This window comes from Loxodonta africana, chromosome 11 (assembly GCF_030014295.1).
Source record: "Loxodonta africana isolate mLoxAfr1 chromosome 11, mLoxAfr1.hap2, whole genome shotgun sequence".
Lineage (NCBI taxonomy): Eukaryota > Metazoa > Chordata > Mammalia > Proboscidea > Elephantidae > Loxodonta > Loxodonta africana.
The window spans coordinates 15,009,270-15,029,521 of NC_087352.1; the positions used below are offsets into that span (position 1 = coordinate 15,009,270).

The 20,252-nt window shown below is 49.7% G+C and overlaps 1 protein-coding gene across 1 annotated transcript; it reads left to right on the top strand.

Moving 5' to 3' along the window:
- The first annotated feature begins 6,314 nt into the window (after positions 1-6,314).
- SELENOW (selenoprotein W) lies at positions 6,315-12,691 on the top strand. Its single transcript, XM_064293926.1, has 6 exons — positions 6,315-6,443; positions 8,366-8,390; positions 8,500-8,553; positions 8,738-8,812; positions 8,921-9,019; positions 12,289-12,691. Exons 1-5 carry the CDS (start codon positions 6,415-6,417, stop codon positions 8,999-9,001), a joined length of 264 nt encoding a protein of 87 aa, XP_064149996.1. The 5' UTR covers positions 6,315-6,414; the 3' UTR covers positions 9,002-9,019; positions 12,289-12,691.
- Positions 12,692-20,252: the final 7,561 nt, after the last annotated feature.

Consider the following 20,252-nt stretch of genomic DNA (forward strand, 5'->3'; position numbering starts at 1 on the left):
GTGCCCCTTTAGTCTCGTTTTGTTTTATGGGACTGTCTAATCTTCAGCTGAAGGGTCTTATCTAATCTTTTGAGTTGGTGTTATCAATTTGATCCCATACAGATAGATCTCAAAAGAGCACAATACTCAAGGCAGACATTCTTTACTAGTTAAGCTGACCTGTTTGGTTTAAAGAAGACTTCGCGGGATATTTTTGGTTTAAGGTATTTAATAACGTAAAAGAAATTTTATCGTGGTCAAAATATACACAACAAAACACTCGCCATCTCAACAGTTTCTACATACACAATTCAGCAACACTGATTGCGTTCTTCAAGTTGTGCAACCATTCTCACCTCCTTTTCTGAGTTGTTCCTCCCCTATTCGTATAAACTCACTGCCCCCTAAGTTTCCTATCTAATCTTTAGAGCTGCTGTTGTCAGCTGGATCCTGTAAAGATAGATCTCAAAAGAGCACAATGCTCATGGCAGACATTCTTTTTCCTAAGTAAGCTATAAAATGCCTGCTTGTCATTGCGTGTTCCGGGGGGCCTAGGCCATGATGTAGTTGTTGTGCTGCTTGTGGGTCTTGGTGTGTGATGTAGCTGGGCTACAGTACCTCTGCTGGGTGTCCTGGAGTGAGCCGTAGCTCTGGGTGGTTGTCTTAGTTATCTAGTGCTGCTATAACAGAAATACCACAAGTGGATGGCTTCAATAAACAGAAGTTTGTTCTCTCATAGTCCAGTAGGCTAGAAGTCCGAATTCAGGGTGTCAGCTCCAGGGGAAGCCTTTCTCTCTCTGTCGGCTCTGGGAGAAGGTCCTTGTCATCAATCTTCCCCTGGTCTAGGAGGTTCTCCATACAGAAACCCCAAGTCTAAAGGACATGATCCCCTCCTGGTTCTGCTGTTTTGGCGGTATGAGGTTCCCTGTCTTTCTACTCACTTCTCTCTTTTGTATTGCAAAAGAGATTGGCTTAAAACACAACCTAATCTTGTAGATTGAGCCCTGCCTCATTAAAATCAGAGAGGTAGGATTTACCTCACACAGGAAAATCACATCAGATGAGAAAATAGTGGACAGTCACGCAATACTGGGAATCATTGACTAGCCAAGTTGACAGATATTTTGGGGGGACACAATTCAATCCATGACAGTGGTGTCGTGTGAGTCTGGGTGTGTTGGTGTGCTTTGGTGTTTATGTCCACATGTTCCTGAGTGAGATTCTGTGTGTGTATTAGTTTCCTGTAGCTGCTATAACAAATTACCACAAACTTGGTGGCTCAAAACACCAGAAATGTATTTGTCTTTCACAGTTCTAGAGGCCAGAAGTCTGAAATCAAGGTGTCAGCTAGCAGGGCTCTGCTTGACCCCCTTCCCACCCAAGGCACTAGGGGAAGATCCTTCCTTGCCTCTTCCAGCTTCTGGTGGTTCCAGGCGTTCCTTGGGTTGTGGCTGCTTCTCTCCAATTTCTGCCTCCGTCTTCTCATGACCTTCTCCACTGTGTCTATGTCTCCTATTCTCTCTCTTATAGGACACCTGTCATTGAATTTAGGGCCTGCCTGGATAACACAGAGTCCTGATGGTGCAGTAGTTAAGAGCTATGGCTCCTAGCCGAAGAAGGTCAGCAGTTGGAATCCACCAGGTGCTCCTTGGAAAGCCTGTGGGGCAGTTCTACTCTGTCCTATAGGGTCGCTATGAGTTGGAATTGACTCGATGGCAACAGGTTTTGGATAACCTAGAGTGAGCTCATCTCAAGATCCTCAATTTAATCATATCAGCAAAGACCGTTGTTCTAAATAAGGTCACATTCACAGGTTCCAGGAATTACGATGTGGACATATCTTTTTGGAGATCACCTTTCAACCCATTGCAATGTGGTTGGGTTATTGTGTGTTCATGTTGTGGTTGTATATGTGTGTGTGCAGCTATGCAGTTTTGTGTCAATGCTTTCAAATGTAGCAGTGTGTGTTGCATAGTGTAATTTGTGTCTGTGGCTGGTTTATGGCATGTGGTATTGTGTTACTGTGTGGCTGTGTCTCTGGGTGGCAGGTGGAGTTGTGTGTAGCTGTGTGTGTCATGAGTGTTAATGATCTTGTCTGTGTGTGCAGCTAGCTGTGCTGTTGTGTATCAACGCCGTGTCCGAATTTAGCGGTGTGTGCTTTGTGTGCAATTGTGTGCCCCAGGGAGCTTGAGCTCAGGGCAGGCTGTTGTGTGCCTGGCTGGATGTAGGTTTGTTATGCTATTGTGTGTCCTATCATGTGGCGGAGTGGACGTGGGTGCCATTGTGCTTTGTGCATTGTGCGGGGGGACATATTGTCGTGATATTGGCTGAGAATGGCCTGGGCTGTTGTAAAATTGAGAGCCTGGTGTGCTTTGGTGGCAGTCCGTGGAAGAGTGAAGGTGTGTGTTGTGTTGTGTGTTTGCCTGGATTGTGGTTGGTCCAGATGTGCAATCGTGTATTTGGGTGAGGGTGAGCGATCGTGTGTTACCATGCACCTGTTGGTGTTAGAGGTTCCTGGGTGGCACAAGCACTCTGCAGTCGAGCACTAGGCTAAAGGTTGGAAGTTCAAACCCATCCAGCAAAGCTACAGAAGAAAGGTCTGGTGATCTCCTTCCATAAAGATGACAACCAAGAAAACCCTATGGAGCAGTTCTACTCTGTAACACAAGGGGTCGCCATGAGTCAGGGGACAACTCAGTGGGAGCTAACAACAACAACTAACCTAAAGTTGGCAGTTTGAACCCACCTAGTAGTGCTGTGGAAGACAGGCCTGGCAATCTCCTTCCATAAAGATTACAGCCAAGAAAACCCTATGGAGCAGTTCTACTCTGTAACACATGGGGTCGCCATGAGTCAGAATGGACTCAATGGCAATAGATTTGGTTTTTTGGTTATGTGGGTGTTTTGTGTGAGAGAGAGGTGGAGAAAAGAAAGATCAATTCCCAGCTTGGGAATCACTTCTAATTCCGTCAACCTCCCCCATTTCTAAGCAACAGAGATTCTTTTGTTCTCAGCAATGGAAGGGGGGTGTCTCCCCTCTCTTGAGGCCCTTGGCAAGTTCTCAGCCCTCAGCCTGGTCAACAAAACATCATCCGAGCTTCAGCTCCAGGCTGGCCTGTTGCTGGCTCACAGCCCAGTGGGGGAGGCAGCCCTGTGACTGTCCAAGCGGTTGAGGCAGGGATGGCGGAGCATAGATTGGAGCGTGGACCAGCCCCGGGGCTCAAGTAGGGTTTCCTGGAGGAAGGCATTTTTGCAAGATATTTTTCAAAAAAAGATAAAATCATAACTCTCACACAGATAAAAAAAATGAGCATATCTGTCTTATTTAGTGCTGCTAAAACAGAAATACCACAAGTGAGTGGCTTTAAGGAACAGAAATTTATTTTCTCACAGTTTGGGAGGCTAGAAGTTTGAATTCACGGCACTGGCTCTAGGGGCAGACCTTCTCTGTTGGTTCTGGGGGAGGGTCCTTGGCTCTTTTTCAGCTTTTGTTCCTGGGTTCCTTGGTGATCTTCATGTGGCTTGGCATATTTTTTCCCCCCATCTCTGCTGGCTTAATCTACTCTTTTATGTCTTAAAAGAGATTGATTTGAGACACACCCTATACTAACACTGCCACATTAACAACAAAGAAAACCCATTCCCAAATGGGATTATAACCACAGGTATAACTCATTGTCACCGAGTTGATTCTGGCTCATAACGACCCTACAGAACAGAGTAGACCTGCCCCATAGGGTTCCCAAGGCTGTAATCTTTACAGAAGCCATATCTTTCTTCCACAGAGCAGCTGGTGGGGTCAAACTGCTGGCCTTTCAGTTAACAGCCAAGGTCTTAACCACTCTACCACCAGGACTCCCTAACCACAGGGTTAGGGTTTACGATACATATTTTGGGGCCACACAATCCAATCCATCCCCAAACCCAATGTGTTAAAGAATTTATTTAACTGATTAACAAGGAAACTGGTGAGGCGTTACAGCACAAGCAAAGGGCAACCCGAAGAACAGACGTATTTATAGATCAGGAATATTGAAATGAACGTGCAAACAGAGGCAAAACATCGGAGGGAGTCGTCCTTCCACCGGCCAATTCATTCAGGTGTCTGTGGAGAAGAATTATCTTGCATTGCAATCATTCACCCACACTTTCCAAAACCCAGTGCCAGTGAGTTGATTGCAACTCGTAGTGACTCTGTAGGACAGAGCAGAAATGCCCCACAGGGTTTCCAAGGCTGTAATCTTTACGGAAGCAGACTGACGACACATCTTTCTTCCACTAGTGGATTTGAACCGCTGACCTTTCCGTTAGCGGATGAGCATTTAACCGCTGGGCCACAAGGGCTCCCTTCTGAGAAGACCACAGACAAGAACACTCTATAGAGATCAGTTCTACTCTATAAGCACATGGGGTCGCCATGAGTCAGAATCGTCTTGATGGCAGTGGGTATGTTGGAACTGATTCCTGGAGGATGAGTGGGCGTCAGGCAGCAGAAGAGGGCAGGAACAGCATGTGCAAAGGCCCAGAGGCAGGAAAGTGGGCGGGGCCTGAGATGAAACCACAGCCTTTCCATGTGGTCAGAGGACTGAGAGAAGTGAGGAAAGGGGACTGATGGGATAGGGTGGTTTGGGTTTTTGTTTTGTTTGCATTTCTGGGGGGCCATGGAATGCGACTTCCAAGTACAGGACAATGACTCTGTGCCCTGCCCTGTGCTAAGTGTTCAACTTAACCAAACAAAACCAAATCAAACCCACTGCTGTCGAGTGGATTCCGACTCATAGCGACCCTAAAGGACCGAGTAAAACTGCCCCATAGAGTTTCCAAGGAGCGCCTGGTGGACTTGAACTGCCGACCGCTTGGTTAGCAGCCGTAGCACTTAACCACTACGTCACCAGGGTTTCCGTTCAACTTACACATGTGCACAAAATCCTCCCAAGACCACTGGGGTCTGAGGTCACACAGCCAGCCACAGAGGTGGAGTGAGATTTGAATCTTGTCTGCCATTAGCCCTGATATATCAGGGCTCTAGGATGCAAACCAAAAATCCAAACCCATTGCCATCAAGTCAATTCCTATTCAAGGTGACTCTATGCATTACAGAGTAAAACTGTGCTCCAGAGGGTTGTCTTGGCTGTTACCCTAACAGAAACAGAATTCCAGGCCTGTCTTCCGAGGCACCTCTGGGTTCAAACTAAGACAGGGCTAGAGCCATAGAGCCATTTTTCTTAGCCTCGAGACAGCCCTGCACCCAGCCCATTTCCTAGAGTTCTTTCTTTTCCTCCTCAGAACCTCCTTAAAGAGAAACAGCCACCGGCTAGCCGGAATCAGCTGAAACAGGTCCTGCCCTCCATCCTGGCATTCCGGATGACCTACAAGTCATTGGAAACCCTGATGGCATACTAGTTAAGAGCTACAGCTGCTAACCAAAAGGTCAGCAGTTCAAATCCACTCCTTGGCAGGCAAGCAGGTTACTTTTAAAGGGGTTTACAAGTAGAGCGTTCATACAAGTTAGTCAGCAACATTCTTAAGGATACTATGCAGGCAGGCGCAAGAGGGTTTACATATAACCTCCAAGCAAATGCAGGATTCAAATGCAAAGCTGAGGGGGGAAGGGGGGCAGCAAAGGGAAGAATTTTGCTATACAACGTTGTAGGGGAGAAAGCCAGATAAAGAATACAGCACTGCGGGGGTTCTGTCTCAGAGGTTGACAAACTGGGGCTCAGAGCAGTTCACTCTCCTTCTCCCCGCCTCTTCCCAGAACTCAGCTGCTTACTTCCAGCACTTTCCATGAACTACCCATCCCCAGGGCAGGAGGGCAGGAAAGGCAGGCCTATAATGGTCACAAGGCAGCGCCCCAGTTCAGTTACTACGCCTTTATAAGGTGGCTGGGGGTGCTGGAAATCTTAGCTGCAACCCCGGACTGCATAGTCCACCCCAGGGTCTATCCCCGAATCCTTTTGCTCCCAGGGGTGAGAAGAGCCAAAGAACTGCCCGGTCCCCCAACCCCCACCGTGCGCCCCCTTCCGGACCAAGCGTAAAATTACGATGCTCAAGCCCAATTCCGTTGCCACCTGGGAGCGGTTTATTATTAACCAGCTCCCCGAGTGGCCGTACCATTCTCGTCCAGGGGGGATCAGGGTGGAAACCGCCGAGGGCTTCTCCAGGGATTCCCCCTATCGGGATAATCTTTGTGCCAACAGAGGCAGGAACGGTAGAGTTGCGTGGGGTGCTCAGGGTGGCGGGCCGCAGACCCCTCGCTCTCCGAGTCTGGGCCCTTCCCCCTGCAGTCCCCCCCCGGCAGTTGGTTCGCGCCATGGAACGCCTAGCAACTGACCTTTGTGAGAACATTCGGGCCCGTGCCGCTCGCGCAGAGCTTGCGGGTACACGCTGCGGTCGGTGGTGACATCTGCGTCGGCGGATGTCTCTGGCCGAGTCATGGCTCTCGCCGTTCGAGTCGTTTATTGGTAAGCGCGATGGTCACATTCCCCCTCCGCGACCGCCGCCCCAACCTCCTCCATCCGGTCGGAGGTGCCTTCTTGGGGCCCGGGGGCATCAAGGGCAGGGCTCATGGAGACCTGCTCCGAGAAAAGGGGTTTCCATCAGGGTGTGTGGGCGAGAACAGGGGGAGGGCGCTGATCACCCCTCCCTAGAAGAGTGTGTGTGTGTGTCCGTGTCCGTGCTAAACACCCCGAGACCGAGGCCCAACTCCGGAGCTCAGGTTTGGGTCGGCATGGTAATGGGAGAGGAGCCCCCGTTTGTCTACCTTGGAATTTCCTCCCCCAATCTCAATAACCACAACGTTGCTGGGTGTGGTTGGAAAGGATTTGGATGCGTAATTTTTCTGTCGTGTCACCGTGAACCACCCCCCCCGCTCCCTTTCTGTTCTCAGTTTCCGCATTTGTAGCAAGAGGGAAGGTGAGCTTCATAGTCACCGCGGAGGGAGTGCTATGTGGCGGCACCAAAGGCGTTTGATCTAATTCCCCCGCTAGAATGTACACCCCAGAAGAGCTGGGAATTTTCTCTCTTGAGTGCTGCATCCCTTTTGGGGGCGCTGTGTGGCTGTCGAACCCACCCAGAGGCACTGTGGAAGAAAGACCAGGTGATCCTGCTTCCATCCCAGTTACAGCCGAGAAAACCCAGTGGAGCAGTTCTATTCTGTAACGCCTAAAATCGATGAGTCAGAATCTGCTTGATGGTGATGGATTTGTTTGTGTGTGTGTGTGTGTGTGTGTGCGCCTAGTAAAATGCTGGGCACACAGCAAGTGTTTAATACACATGTGCCCAGTGAATTTACCCTCCGGGAAACCCCGTGGAGAGAGGAATTTTAGCTTCATTTTGTAGATGGGCAGGGGCAGGCCAGGAGAGGCACCCGAAACTGGGACTGCAGGTAATAGCCACCCAGGCAGCCAGGGGTTTGGAAAGACTGAAATCTGTCCCCGCTGTGGCAGTGTCTCTGCCCATGCGACAAAGCGGAGGATGCAGTGACATATTGCAGCTCTCCAAGGCATGTGTACCACATTCCAGTCCCGAAATAGTGTGCGGTGGGGGGTTGGGGAATCCTTTGGATTTTAGTCTTGACTGGGAAGGAGTTTGGAATCCAGGGTTAACTGGATTTTCCCAAGAGGACTCCACCCTGGGCGTGGGCATGGGCGGTGGTGTTATTTATGCAGTTTTTTAAAATTCTAATCCAGTTCCCGCCCCCCCCCCCCCCGGCTTTCTCTGTGTCTCACTGTGGTCTCCTTGTCACTCTCCCTTTCTGCCGCCCCTTTTCTGTCTTTTGTCTCCTTTGCTCTGTGGTTTTCCTTGTCTGTTTTTTTCTGTGTGGGGGTCCACCTCCTTCCTGGGTCTCTGCCTCCCCCATTGCCCTGCCTGTCCCCAACACTCTGTGTGTCCAATGTGTTTGTGTCTTTCCTTTCCTCTGTTTGTGTTCCCTTTCATATCTTCTTGGCTGTCCCCTCATGCTTTCCTCCATCTCTCTCCCCTCCTCTCCCTGGTCCACCTCCTCTATCCCTTCCCTCTTCTCCCCACTCCCCCCTCATCTCTCCCTGACTCCCCCGTCTCCATCTCTTCCCTCCTCTCTCTGGCCCACCCCTTCCATCTCTCCCCACCTCTTCCTGGATCTCCCCTCCTCCATTTCTCTCCTCCTTTCCCTGCTTCCCCCATCTCTCCCCTCCTTCTCCCTGGCTCCACCCCCCACCTCCATCTATCCCTCTGCCCTTCTTTCCTGCCCCCCCCACCCCGTCTCCATCTCTCCCCTCGTCTCTCTGGCTCTCCCCCCTCCATTTTTCCCCCCATCTCCCTGGGCACCCCCCATCTCTTCTCCCCATCCCCCCACCATCTCCACCTCTCCCTTCCAACTCACTCTCTTGGACTCTCCTTCAACCAGTGGCGCTTGAGGCTACAAGTCTAAGGTAAGCTGAGCCTGGGAAGCCAAGGGTATCCTTGGGGGCTGAGGGGAGTGCCTGTTGGGGGAAGGGCTGGCTGTCATGACCCCTGTGTGACCTCCCACCTCATTTTCAGTATTGTCAGCTCAAGAAGCGCTTAGAAGATGAGTTCCCCGGCCGTCTGGACATCGTGAGTCTTGGGCGTGGGGAGGCGGAGCCAAGCCCAGGTCACCTTGTCTATCCTTCAGGCCAGAATGGCACTGGGGGTGGTTTGGACCAGCCCTGCCCTCCACCCGTGTTCTCCATTCCCTGGGAAGGGGAGGGGGTCCCCAAGAGGGCATCTCAGCCCCTTCCAACAGCTCTCCCTTCCCCAGAGCGGCGAGGGGACCCCCCAGGCCACCGGGTTCTTTGAAGTGATGGTAGCAGGGAAGTTGGTTCACTCCAAGAAGGTATGTTTATCTGTCTATCCCTGTCTCTGTTTTGGGCTAGTGTAGGGTGGGAGCTTAGGTTGGGGTCCTGGTTCCAGCTCACCCTTTCCCTCTTCTTTATGTCCCCAGAAAGGTGATGGGTACGTGGACACAGAGAGCAAGTTTCTGAAGCTTGTTGCTGCCATCAAAGCCGCCTTGGCTCAGGGGTAATGTGCCCTGAAGGCAGAGGTGAGGGGGTCCCACTGAGATGGGGGTGGGAGTGGGTGCCATCCTTTGGATCCTCCCGTGCAATTTCTGCTGACTCCTCGCCCAGGGTGGAGAGCCTGGTTGATGGGGAGGTGTCACTTGTGTCCACAGAGCAGGAAGGATGGAAGTTAGACGTGGGGTGAAAACAGGATCAGACCTGGGATTGTGATGTGCTCAGAGGGCCAGTTTGGGAATGAAAGGTGCAGAAGAGACCCCACAGTCTGGATGGAATCTAGAGCTCTGGATCTTTGTTCCATCACCAGGAAACAGTTCCCAGCAATACCAGCTCCAGCACACCCTACTCTCCCCACCAGTCTGGAATCAAATACAATACCAGCTCCCAGCACCCCTACTCTCTCCATCAGTCTAGACTCAAATACAATACCAGCTCCCAGCACCCCCACTCTCCCCATCAGTCTAGAATCAAATACAGTACCAGCTCCCAGCACCCCTACTCTCTCCATCAGTCTAGACTCAAATAAAATACCAGCTCCCAGCACCCCCACTCTCCCCATCAGTCTAGAATCAAATACAATACCAGCTCTCAGCACCCCCACTCTCCCCATCAGTCTAGAATCAAATATGATACCAGCTCCCAGCACCCCCACACTCCCCACCAGTGCAGAATCAGAAACAATGCCAGTTCCCAACACACCCTAAACCTAGACACCACTTCCCAGCCCAGCAGTTGAGTGGTGGCAGCCAGCTGTTTACCACTGGAGTTGACTACCAGTTCCTAGTGTACTCAAACCTGTGTACTAGTTTCCAAGTGTAAAAATGGTGCGATGGCAGCGTCGGTGACTGACCTTTTAGCCTGACTTCACAAAAAGGGGGATCAAGATCATCAGCCTGTGGTTGATTCCTGTGAGATGCAGGTCAAACATAACTTCCTTTCTCCAACCTTTTTACCAATTCTGACACCAGCTGTCCCTTCCACAACACTCTCTACTTCTCGGCTGGATTCGCTAATTCATTGCAGTGGCCACACAGAACTCAGAGGCAGTACTCATGATTATGGGGTTTGTTAGAGAATTACCAGGTTACAGTTCAGGACTGGGAATGACTCAGTATATAGTTCTTCCATCAGCAGAGCTCCTCAGCCGTGCCCGCAGGCAGGCTTCTCTACTCCTTGACTTCTTGGCCCCTGGGGCCCTGCCCTGCTGTGCTCGGACTTGTGTTAAAAACTATCTTTAGCTCCTCTCATAAGTACCCAGAGGCCCCCCACTCTGCCAGGAAGCCTTGGTTTGAAGGCACTCAGCTCTTTCTCCCTCTGTGGGTCAGCGAGCCTAGCTCCGCCAAGTGTCTGGAGACTCCAGCTCTGCTTCGTAGCGTTCTATACGGTGAGATCACGCCTGGTGTTAATTCGAATACAACTGCGTGAAATAACGCAACATAAAAAGACAAGTAATGTCTCGTCTCATGCAGTTCTGAGATGAAGTGAGTCTCCCACAATTGAAAAAAAAAAACAGTTAAGAATTGCGTAGTCTCAAAGCTGCATGAACAGAGTAAACGGTGAACTGTTGCTGCAAGGGATTGAGGGTGCCACCGCAGTGGAATTTGAATCCCTGAAGATAGAATGGGGTGTGTCTCCTGGGTAAACACACTGTCTCTGGCAATTCCAGATGGTCAGCTCAGAGGCATTTGCTTAATTCAGCAGGAGGTTTACTTGGACTCTACAAGGTCATCTTAGACCCTAGATGAAGTTATCCAACTTCAGCAAAGTGGGGTTTATACAAGAAAAAGAGAGAGGGGAGGGAAACTGCAGACGGTCTGGGAGAAGGACTCTTGTTTGACAATTTCATGGGTGTGGTTTTGAGAGGTTCCCAAGACAGGCGTAGAGAGGGTACCAAGCACCCTGGGGCAGTTTCTAAGTTTTGGCCCTCCCTAATTTCAAGATGAATAGATGTTGATAGTGGTAACTTATCAGCAGAAACACCTTCCCCCTCTTGTCCTGCTGCCTCAGATGCCTTTGATATTTGTAGCACCTCAGAATGTCATTTCACTCCTCATCTGGTGCCCCCTTGGATGGACTTGTGCCCAGGGGCAAGTGTCCCTCTCTGCCCCTCGCTACGCCTCTGCTGCAAGACGAAGCTCACTCAGCTTCAGTAATTCGCTAGAAGGACCGACAAAACTCAGAAAAGCTGCTATACTCACAGTTACGGTTTATTTCAGTGATAGGCTACATATTAAAGTCAGCAAAGGGGAAAGGCACATAGCACAGGGTCCAGGAGAGACCAGGAGTGAGCTTCCACTTGTCCTCACCCCGTGGAGTCGTGTGGACAGCACCCAATTCTCCCAGCAACGATGTGTAGCAACATGCATGGAGTATTGCCAACCAGGGGAGCTCACCCGAGTCTTCTGTTGCAGGGTTTTTATTGGGGGTTAGTCAGGTGGACATGATGACGACCCACATGACTGACCTTAGTCTCCAGTCCCTCCAGAGGTCAAACTGATAGCTTGTGACCCAAGTCCCCCACATAAATGACATTGTTGGTATAGACTCCCTGGTGACCCAAGGCCTCCAGGTAAACAAAGACATTCATCAGGCAGGATGTTTCAGGGGTTTAGAGGTTACCTCCCAAGAGCCAGGAACAAGGGCCAAATCTTTTTTTTTTTTTTTTAAAGTTGCCATCAACTCAGTTCTGACTTATGGTGACCCCATGTGTCGGAGTAGAGCTGCTCCATAGGGTTTTCAGTGGCTGATTTTTTGGCAGTCGATGACCAGGACTTTATTCCAAGGCACCTCTAGGTAGACTCGAACTTGCAGTGTTTTGGTCTGCAGCTGTTTGTGCCAGCCAGGGACTCCAGACCTTTCTTTGGGCAAGGTTTTACTACGCAGTAGGAAAACTGATCTGATGGGGCACTCTGAACTTGAATAGGCCTTCTGAGGCTATCAAAACAATTTCAGTTGTTGATGAATTCCCTGAAAGCCTTCGCACGAATCCGGCTATCTGTAACTGAGTTCTGCTGGCGGCCACCCGTCAGCACTCCCAGCCAAGGTCTAGTCTGCAACATCTCTCTGATCAATTTCTTACTACAAACCCAACTAAGAACTAGGTTGTGCGCCCAACTTGCTTGCTGGGTTACGATTTCCTTCACAGGGCCTCCCATTTTCCCCGTGCCTCAGTTTCTTTCGAGGTCTGCATTTCCCTCTGTCTCTCCATTATCTTTTTTCTCTTTACTATACACCCACAATTTGGGCTCTGTCCCCACAAGCTGGCCCCCCTGATGACTGTCTTTTCTCTCCACAGCCCAGGGACCTTGGCCCAGCCCCTCTTGGCAGACGCTTCATGACAGGAAGGATTGAAATGTCTTCTGGACGCGTGGTCTTTCCCAGAATCTCTTGCGTTCGCCGGGTCGGGGCAGAGGTTGACGCCCCTGGTCTTTGCCTCTGTGTGTGTGTGTGTGTGTCCATTCTGGGAGTCTAGTTTTTCACACTGGCCCTACTGCCTTCCCGTTCCCCCACTTTCGCTATCTCTCCCTGTGTCCCCCCCATATCTCCACTTCTATCTCCCAGAGTTTATGGGAGGTCCCACCTCAGGCTTCCTTCTCAGGGGGAGCTAAGAGGGGGATCAGGATGTGTGAGTGAGTGTCTCAGATTGCAGCAACTGTTGAAATGGTTCACGTTCAATAAACATTGGGTGAGTTTACCCAGTTGGGCCTTTGTCTGAGTGGACCCTGTTTTACCCCCTGGAACCTCCTCGCTCCAGTCCCCAGCCCTAGAAATTTTTTTGTTTTTAGCTTCCGTGGAATCATTCCCTGTTATGGGTTGAATTAAACCCCAAAACCCAAACCTGTTGCCATTGAGTCGATTCCAGTTCATAGAAACCCTATAAGACAGAGTAGAACTGCTGCATAGTTTACAAGGAGCACCTGGTGGATTTGAACTGCTGACCTTTTGGTTAGCAGCCATAGCACTTAACCACTATGCCACCAGGGTTTCCTGTGGATTAAATTAGGGCACCCAAAATATATACTGTAAATCCTGATCTCTGCCTGCAGTTATAATCCTGTTTGGGAATGAGTGGTTTTTGTTAATGAGGCAGGAATAATACAGGATGCATTTTGAGTCAATCTCTTGAAATATAAAAAGATTAAACAAGCAAATAGAGAGCTGGGGTAGGATAGGTGCCAAGACACATGGAGATCTCCAAGGAACCAGGAAGCTGAAGAGACAAGGGCCTTCATCCAGAGCTGGTGCTCTGAATTTGGACATATAGTCTTACAAACTGAGAAATTTGTTTGTTAAGGCCATCCACTTGTGCGATTTCTGTTAGCAGCACTAGGTAATTAAGCCCCTAACTGGTGGCGACCCCATGCTCAACAGAATGAAATGTCTGCTGGTCTTGCTTGTTAGTATGTTTGAGTCCGCTGTTAATGACTATTGTGTCAATCCATGTCATGGAGGGTTTTCCTCATTTTCACAGACCCTCTACCAAACAGCATAGCCTTTTGTAGTGACTGGCCCCTCTTGATGACATGTCCAAAGTCAGCCAGTTGGTTTTGCCATCCTGGCTTCAAAGGAACACTAGCTGTATTCTAAGACTGGTTTTATTCTGGCAGTCCACGTTTTATTTGGTATTCTTTGCCAACACCACGGTTCAAATACATCAATTCCAATTCTGTCTTCCCTTGTCATTGTGCAACTTTGGTATGCAGATGAGGGGATTAAATCAAGCGCTCCCTATGTGCCAGGTGTCTTGCCAAGTAAGCATTTTATAGCATGCAGGCTATGCATGCAAGGAAACGTGTGATGACGGTCATTTAAGTGAGACCCAGGCTTCCAGATTCCTCGTTTAAATAAATTTTACCACGGCCCCAAATTCTTTGCCCCCACACCGATTGAGAGCTGGAGTTTACACCCCTTTTAAACCTGGGTGGGCTTGTGACTAAGTGGCTCTGTGAGACTCCAAGTTCACATCAGAAAAAGCTACACAGCTCCCCTGGGTCTGGAAGCACTTGCTTTCTGAACAATCCCTCTTGGATTCACTCATCTGGGAGCCTGGCCACTTGGAGAGGCTGTGGGGAGGAACTCCAGTCAACAGTTCCTAGCCCATAGTAAAAACAAACTGGTTGCCTTTGCATCAACTCTGACTCGTGGCCACCCCATGTATGTCAGAGTACAACTGTGCTCCATAGGTTTTCAATGGCTGTGATCTTTTGGAAGGAGATTGCCAGGTCTTTCTTCCAAGGTGTTTCTGGGTGGATTGGAACTGCCATCCCGTTAGTAGCCGGCTGTGTAACATTTGTGCCACCTTCTGATAGAGTCACCTTCCATAATGCATTACAATGTAATTAGCTGAAGTCGCACCAGTGTAGGGTGGATCAAAAAACCAATCACTCCTGAGTTACGTAAAGAGTAGTGCGGCCACAAAAGCCGTGTGTGCACAAACTGGGGAAGACATGGCATGTGAGGACAGCCAAAAACCAAGGAACACCAGGGGCTACAGACAAAGGAGGAATCCACAGGGCCCAGACCCTGGTTTGGACTCTCAGCCTTCAGAATGGAGAAAATAAATTTCTTCAAAGCCATCCACATGCGGTACTTCTGTTACTGCAGCACTAGGTAACTGAGACAGTATCAATCTTGGTTCTTAACAGTGTAAACCTCCACTTTGTAGTTGAAACACTTCCACTTTCTGTTGGGCCATTTCAACTCATAATCCCACCAGCAGCTCAGGGTAAGACCACGATGGCTCCTAATAGAATCGGCCTGGAAGTGACGCAATCAACTCTGGTCGTATCCGATTCGCTGGAACCAGTCACATGGCCCGCCCACCTGCAGAAAAGGGCTGGTAAGGTTAGTCTTCCTTTTAGGTAGGAGGGGTAGAGAAGCGTGAGCACTAGTGTATCTGTCACCAAAACAAACAAAAACCCCACCGCCATGGAGTCAACTCCAACCCATAACGACCCTAAAGGACAGGGCGGAATAGAACTCCATAGGATTTCCAAAGGGCGGCTGGTAGGTTTGAACTGCTAACGCCGTAGCGCTCCGTAGCTCTTAACCACCGCGCCACCAGGGCTTCATATCTGTCATAGTCCTTTTATTATTTTACCTTAGGCAGAGAAGATAGAGTGCCATGATCCTTTTTTGTCTTAACCAAGACAACAAGCAAACTTTTACACCTTCAAGAAAAGAGAATTAAGCGACAACAATCACTCAAAATCTCAAATCCTGGAAACAGTGAATTCTTTTACTAACAGCGACACCGTGTGGCCGAACCTGAGGACTGCAATCTTTTCAGATCACGTCGGGTTCCCGCGGATGACCGGGAGCCAAGATAGAAACCCGGTAGATGGCAGTATATCTCTATGGATCGCCGTAGATCACCAGGAATCACTTTCTGTCGTTGACGTTTATTATAGTCAACTCAATCACGATCTTTGGCCTGATGCATGACACTTCTCAAAGAAATCAGAGAGGGGGAAAATATGCCTCCTCCTCAGTTACCTTTCCCCAGACCCCATTTCAATCAGTCTATAACCCCTCCCACCTTCACTACCCAATAGCTATGTGACCTCAGGTGTTGACTTTACCTCTCTGGGTAAATAATTTGATGGAGGTAGGAGGTAGGAAGTCGGGAAACGGTCTTTCTTTGCCTCTGTCCCTTGGTCCCCCCCCGCCCCTCAGTCTCACTTCTCTCTGCCCTCAGTTCCTCCACTCCCTGCCCCTGGGTGTCCTCTGTCTCTGGCCCTTGGTCCCCTTCTGGCTGCCCCTCAGTCTCCCCCTCTCCCTATCCCTGCGTCTCCCCCTTGCTCTGTCCCTGGGACCTCCCATCTCTGCCCCTCTGTCCCCCATCTCTCTGCCCCCTCGGTATACACCCTCTTTCTGCCCATCAATCCCCCCCTTTGTCCTTCGGTCTCCCCCTTGGCCCTTGGTCCCCTCCCGTCCCTGGTCCCCCTCATCTCCCACCTCTGCCCCTCGTCTCTCTCTCTTCGTCTCACGGCCTCCCTTCCTCTTCCCCTCAGTCTCTCTCTTTCCCTCCGTACCCCCTCTCTCTGTCGTACAGCCTCCCTCTCCTTTCCCCTCAGTCTCTCACTCTCTGCCCCTCACTAGTCTGTGGTCAGCCAGCCCAGGAAGAGTTGCATGTGTAGCCCATTGAGGGCAAAAAGCTCAAGGAGGCTGGCGGAGGGGCACAGAGATGTCATAAATGGGACCCGAGGGAATGGGGCAAAACACCGAGCGTCCCTTCCAAGCCCCAAACAGAACCATCTGGAATAGAAAGTAGACTACCCAATGAGTCATTTTAACCCCAACTGGTGTCTCTAAGGAAACCGTGGTTGCGTAGTGGTTAAGAGCTATGGCTGCTGACCAAGAGGTCAGCAGTTCGAACCCACCAGGCGCCCCTTGAAAACCTGTGAGTCGGAATTGACTGGGTGGCAGCAGGTTGGTGTCTGTAAGGGAGTCCCTGGGTAGTGCCAATTATGCTAACCAAAAGATTGGTGCTTTGAACCCACCTAGAAGCACCTTGGACGAAAGGCCAGGTGATCTACTTCCAAAAAATCAGCCATTGAAAACCCAGTGGAGCACCATTCTACTCTGACACACATTGGGGTCCCCAGGAGTCAGAAACAACGGCAGCTGGTTTTATTTATTTTTTTGTTTGGTGTCTGTAATGTAATATGAAGAAATATCCAATCGTTATATAGTCTCATCGTAGAAGCATAATATGGTTGATACATATTGTAAAGAAAAAAACCCATTGCCATCAGGTCGATTCTGACCCATAGCGACCCTACAGGACAAAGTAGAACTGCCCCAGAGGGTTTCCATGGAGTGGCTGGTGGATTCAAACTGCCGACCTTTTGGTTAGCAACCTGAGCTCTTAACCACTGGGTCTCCAGGGCTCCTTGGAAAGAAAAGCACCTGGTGTTAGGATCATCTCCAGGAAAGCACTCTGAAGGCACCAGTATGGTGCCAAGCCATGTTCCACATGCTGACCCAACGTAAGAGCTTGACCCGGGAGCGGCACGGTGCCCACTGGGGTGGAGAAGCCCGGCAGAAGGATCTGGGTGAACAGCGGGGCACCACCAAAAGAAGGAACAGAAAATGGAGAATTAAACATTTTTTTAATAAAATATGCAAATACAAGCGTGTTCACGATCATCTACAATATGTTATTCCATCCACTGTCCAAGTGGGTGTGAAATGAGCAGGCAGAGGAGAACCACAGCTTCACCTTCTCTTCCTGAGAGCATCTCCACCAGGTCTTCCGTGGGGAAAGGGAGCAGAGAGGTCCCCACAGCACCTACGGCTGTCACCAAGCCTCACTGTATCGAGGGTGGGTGAGACAGGAGCATGGGGGTTGAGGAAGGTTTTGACATTGTTGTGGATTGAATTGTGTCCTCCCTCCCCCCCAAATAGATGTTGAATTCCTGGCTTTGTGCCTGTGGGTGTGATCCTTTTTGAAAATGTTAGTTGCCTTCCAGTTTGATTCTGACTCATGGTTACCCCGTGTGTAGAGCAGAACTGCCCCATAGGGTTTTCTTGGCTGTCATCTTATTGGGAAGTAGATCGCCAGGCTTTTCTTCTGTGGCACCACTGGGTGGGTTTGAACCACCAATGTTAAGGTTAGCAGCCGAGTGCAAACAGTTTGTGCCACCTAGGGACCTATGATCCTATTTGAAAATTTGCAAAGAAAAGAAAAAACATTTGTTTTGGGAATGCGGTCATACTGGTGAAGGGTGGATCCCAAACCTAATCAATTCTGAATTATTAAAAAAAAAACCAAAATAGACACACAGACATACACACAGACACACAGACACACACAAGAAGAGGGGAAGACAGATGGCACGTGAGGATCATCTGCAAGCCAAGGAACCAAGGAATGCCCGAGGCTGCTGACAAGGAAGAAGTCAACATGGTGAAGACTCTGATGGGGACTTTTAGCCTCCAGAACTGTGAGCAAATAAATTTCTGCTCTTTAAAGCCACCAGCCACTTGTGGTCTTTGTGTTACAGCAGCACTAGGTGACTAAGACAGACATTGTCTGCCCATATGTCCCTTACACTCTGCAGCTGAGCTGATCTGGCTGAGATTCTGCAGATGTTGACCTGGCTTAAGAGGTTTGGGACAGAGGGTGGGTTAGACGAGGTCAAGGCCAGGGAAACCTACTAGGGACCAGAGGTCAAGGTGGGGAGGGAGAGAGACCAGGGATGGAGAGGGAGTGAGAAAAGGGCATAGGCGTAGGGAATGGGAGAGACAGAGGAGGGGAGAGATATGGCAGGGAGGGGGCATTGAAAATGCAGAATAAACCCGACACAATGGCCGGGTTTACATGCGTGTCATGTGTGTCACAGTAAAACCACACTCCATAGGGTTTTAAGGGCTGTGGCCTTTCAGAAGCAAATCTCCTGGGCTTTCTTCCTAGGTGCTTCTCGGTAGATTCAAACCATCTACCTTTCAGTTAGTAGCCGAGTGCTTAAGCAAATGTGCCACCCAGGGACTCCACAGAATAAGACCACCCATCCACACACCGCTTCCTGTAAGCCAGGCACAAGTGCTGAACATGTTCATTGCACAATTCTATATAATTCACACCCAACACACATGGAGAAGGTGGAGTTGTTATCCAAAGTCTTATGGACATCCAGCTGTCCACATAACATTTTTCAAATAGGTTCCTTAAACAGATGGGCTCGGCACAACTTCATAAAGGCGTAGGGGTTAAGGGCTGTGCTCGCTAGCTGGGCAGTCTGGGTTCACACTCAACTCAGACGATTGCTGTCTACTCAGGAAGGCACTTAAACCCTCTGCTGTTTAGTGCAAACCTCTGTAGGCAAGGGATTAAGGTTGTCAGCCCCGAAGGACCTTTTTTTTGCAAGGATGTTAGAGCAGAAGAAACAGCTGCCGTCACATGGAAAGTGATGGTGGACCCTGTCTGTTTTGATTGAGAGCAAGGAATTCTTCTCATGGCTCAGTCCCTCTTCCTGTTCTTCAGTCTCCCCCTTTCTCTGCCCTAGTATTCCTTCCTCCCTGCCCCTTTCTGTGCCCTAGTATTCTTCTCCCTGCCTCTCAATCTTCCCTTCTCCCTACCATTTGGTGTCTGCACCCCCCTCGGCCCTGGGTCAGCCCGCTCTCCCCCTCCATCCCCATTACCCTTCCTTTCCCCTCTCTCTAGCTTCGGCCTTCCCTCCCTCTGTCCCTCAGTAACCCCCTTCCTGCCCCTTGATCCCCCCGCACCAGTCTCCCACCTCCTCCATGCCCCTCAGTCTCCCCCCGCCCCCTGCCTCTCAGTCTCTCCCTTTCTCTGTTTTTCAGTCTCCTTGTGTTTTTTTCCATGTACATCCATACCAAGGTCTCTGATAAGCAGGTGGGGTTTTATTATGTCCTGGCAGTCTGTTCCCCCTCCAAATACAGCCTGTCATGTGTTCCTCCAAATCCCCTCTAATCCTTCCATGTTTTGCTGAGGCTGGTCTGGCCTAAGAGGATTGGAGTATTTGCTAAATGAGACCAGAGACAGGAGCTGCAGTGGGGAGACGCAGGGACCTGGGAGGCCACAAGGGGGCAGCAGAGGAAGTGAGAGTCAGACAGAAGGGAGGCACTGTGCTCCCACCTGAGGTGGGAAGAAACTGGGAGGGTGAAGGTCTGGAGAGAAAAAAAAAAAAATTTTTTTTTTTTAGGCGAAGGTATATAAAAAGAGGGGACATGCGCTGTGGCTGTGCAGGGACCGTTTACAAGGTTGTGGTGGATTTTACTGATTTTCAAATTTTAAAGCCCAGAATAAGCTACAGATATAAAAAAAAAAATTTTTTTTTAATTATTATATTTAATAAGAGTCCGTCAAGATTCCTTGAAGCAAAATAAACATAAAAATCTCAATTTATTACTATATAGAAGGCAAATAGATAAAAAGTGAAATTGAAATGTATCATTAAAAATGTCATGACCATGGCCTCAGGGAACATCTAGCTCAACTGGCATAACAGAGTTTATAAGAGAAAATGTTCTACATTCTACTTTGGTGAGTAGCATCTGGGGTCTTAAAAGACTGTGAGTGGCCATCTAGGATACTCCACTGGTCTCACCCCTTCAGGAGCAAGTAAGAATGAAGAAAACTAAAGACACAAGGGAGAGATTAGTCCAAAGGACTAACAGACCACAACTACCACAGACTCCACCAGACTGAGTTCAGCACAACTAGATGGTGCCTGGCTACCACCACTGACTGCTCTGACAGGGATCACAATAGAGGGTCCTGGACAGAGCTGG